The sequence below is a fragment of the Oratosquilla oratoria genome, chromosome 23 (assembly GCF_046742065.1).
Source record: "Oratosquilla oratoria isolate Oo_2021 chromosome 23, ASM4674206v1, whole genome shotgun sequence".
NCBI lineage: Eukaryota > Metazoa > Arthropoda > Malacostraca > Stomatopoda > Squillidae > Oratosquilla > Oratosquilla oratoria.
The window spans coordinates 52308650-52310657 of record NC_134799.1 but is presented as its reverse complement, the minus strand read 5'-3'; the positions used below and the strand labels follow the sequence as shown (position 1 = coordinate 52310657).

General features: G+C 35.3%; 1 protein-coding gene across 1 annotated transcript; it reads left to right on the top strand.

The window, feature by feature from the left end:
• Positions 1 to 659: 659 nt before the first annotated feature.
• LOC143037812 (uncharacterized) lies at positions 660 to 1127 on the top strand. Its single transcript, XM_076206370.1, has one exon. It carries the CDS (start codon positions 660 to 662, stop codon positions 1125 to 1127), a length of 468 nt encoding a protein of 155 aa, XP_076062485.1.
• Positions 1128 to 2008: the final 881 nt, after the last annotated feature.

Sequence of the window (2008 nt, the reverse complement as noted above, 5' to 3'; positions counted from 1 at the left end):
CCATCCAGACCGACCACATGCCATTAGTTTATGCCCTTGCCAGACAGGAGGACGCATGGACCGATCGACAACGCCGACACCTCTCAGCTATCACTGAGTTTAACTGCACCTTCCAATACCTGACAGGCAAGAAAAACCCCGTAGCCGAGGCTCTCTCTAGAGTCGAGGTAGACGCAATATAGCTGGGACTCGACTACCACTACCTCGCCATGGAGCAACAACGGGACCCCGAGGTACCAGCAGTGAGAACATCGCTCACGGCCCTACAGTGGAAGGTCATACCCCTGGGCAATTCCAGCACCACCATCCTCTTCGACTTCAGCATCGGGCGTCTACGCCCATTGATAACAGCATACCTTTGCCGTCATTTGTTCGACCTCTCCCACGGCCTGTCACATCCTTCACGACTAGCAACAGCACGGCTGGTTTCACAAAAGTTCGTGTGGTACGGAATATCCCGCGACAAGGGGAACTGGGTCCAATCCTGCACATCCTGCTAGAAATCTAAAGTCCACCGACACATGGAGACGTTCCCGGGCCCTTTCACCAACCATAGAGACGTTTCGCTCACATCCAAGTGGATGTAGTGGGCCCCAGCTAGACACCGTTACCTCTTCACCATCATAGATTGCTCTACAAAATAGCCTGAAGCCATTCTAATGCCCGACGCCACTTCCACCTCCTGCACAGCAGCCCTGCTCTCCGGACGGATTTCCAGATTCGACATTCCAGAACATATCACGTCCGACCGCGACACCACCTTCATGTCGCAGTTATGGAGATCCCTGGGACAGCTATTGGGCACCTCAGTCCACCACACCACAGCCTACAACCCGAAGGTTAACGGCATGATGGAGCGTTTCCACAGAACCTTCAAGGTGGCCCTGATACCACGCTGCAGCATCTCGACCTGGGGCACTCAGCTACCTTGGGTCCTCCTCGCCCTTCGTACTATGACGAAAGAGGCCCTCAGCATTTCCCCGGCCGAGATGGTTTTCGGTGATCCCCTCGTGGTACCTGGCGAATTCTTCCTCGATGCCCCTACGAATAACGATATCAGCCGATTACGAAATATCGTCAAAGAATTCGCCCTGTACAAACAAACTTACACATCGCTAGATCACTGATACGTCCCCGAGATCTACACACATCAAAACATGTCTTTCTCCACACTGACGGTCACACGCCACCCCTCACCCCCTCCCTACTCCGGTCCCTACAAAGTTGTCCAGAGAAAGAAGAAAGCGTTATTATTATCACTGTTATTATTATTATTATTATTATCATTATTATTATTATTATTATTATTATCATTATTATTATTATTATTATTATTATTATTATTATTATTATTATTATTATTATTATTATTATTATTATTATTATTATTATTATTATTATTATTATTATTGTTATTGTTATTGTTATTGTTATTATTATTATTATTATTATTATTTATATTATTATTACTATTGTTATTATTGTTATTATTGTTATTGTTATCATTATCATTATTATTATCATTATTATTATTATCATTATTATTATTATCATTATTATTATTATTATTATTATTATTATTATTATCATTATTATCATTATTATTATTATTATTGTTTCATTTTATTATTATTATCATTATTATTATTATTATTATTATTATTATTATTGCTATTATTAATATTATTATTGTTATTGTTAATATTATTATTATTATTATCATTATTATTATTATTATTATTATTATTATTATTATTATTATTATTATTATTATTATTATCATTATTATTATTATTATTATTATTATTATTATTATTATTATTATTATTATCATTATTATCATTATTATTATTATCATTATCATTATTATTATTTTATTATTATTATTATTATTATTATTATTATTATTATTATTATTATTATTATTATTATTATTATTATTGTTATTATTATTATTATTATATTATTATTATTATCATTATTATCATTATTATTATTATTATTATTA

Excerpts from the sequence above, each read along its gene's own strand:
- LOC143037812 (XM_076206370.1), top strand. The coding sequence starts at position 660 with ATGCCCGACGCCACTTCCACCTCCTGCACAGCAGCCCTGCTCTCCGGA.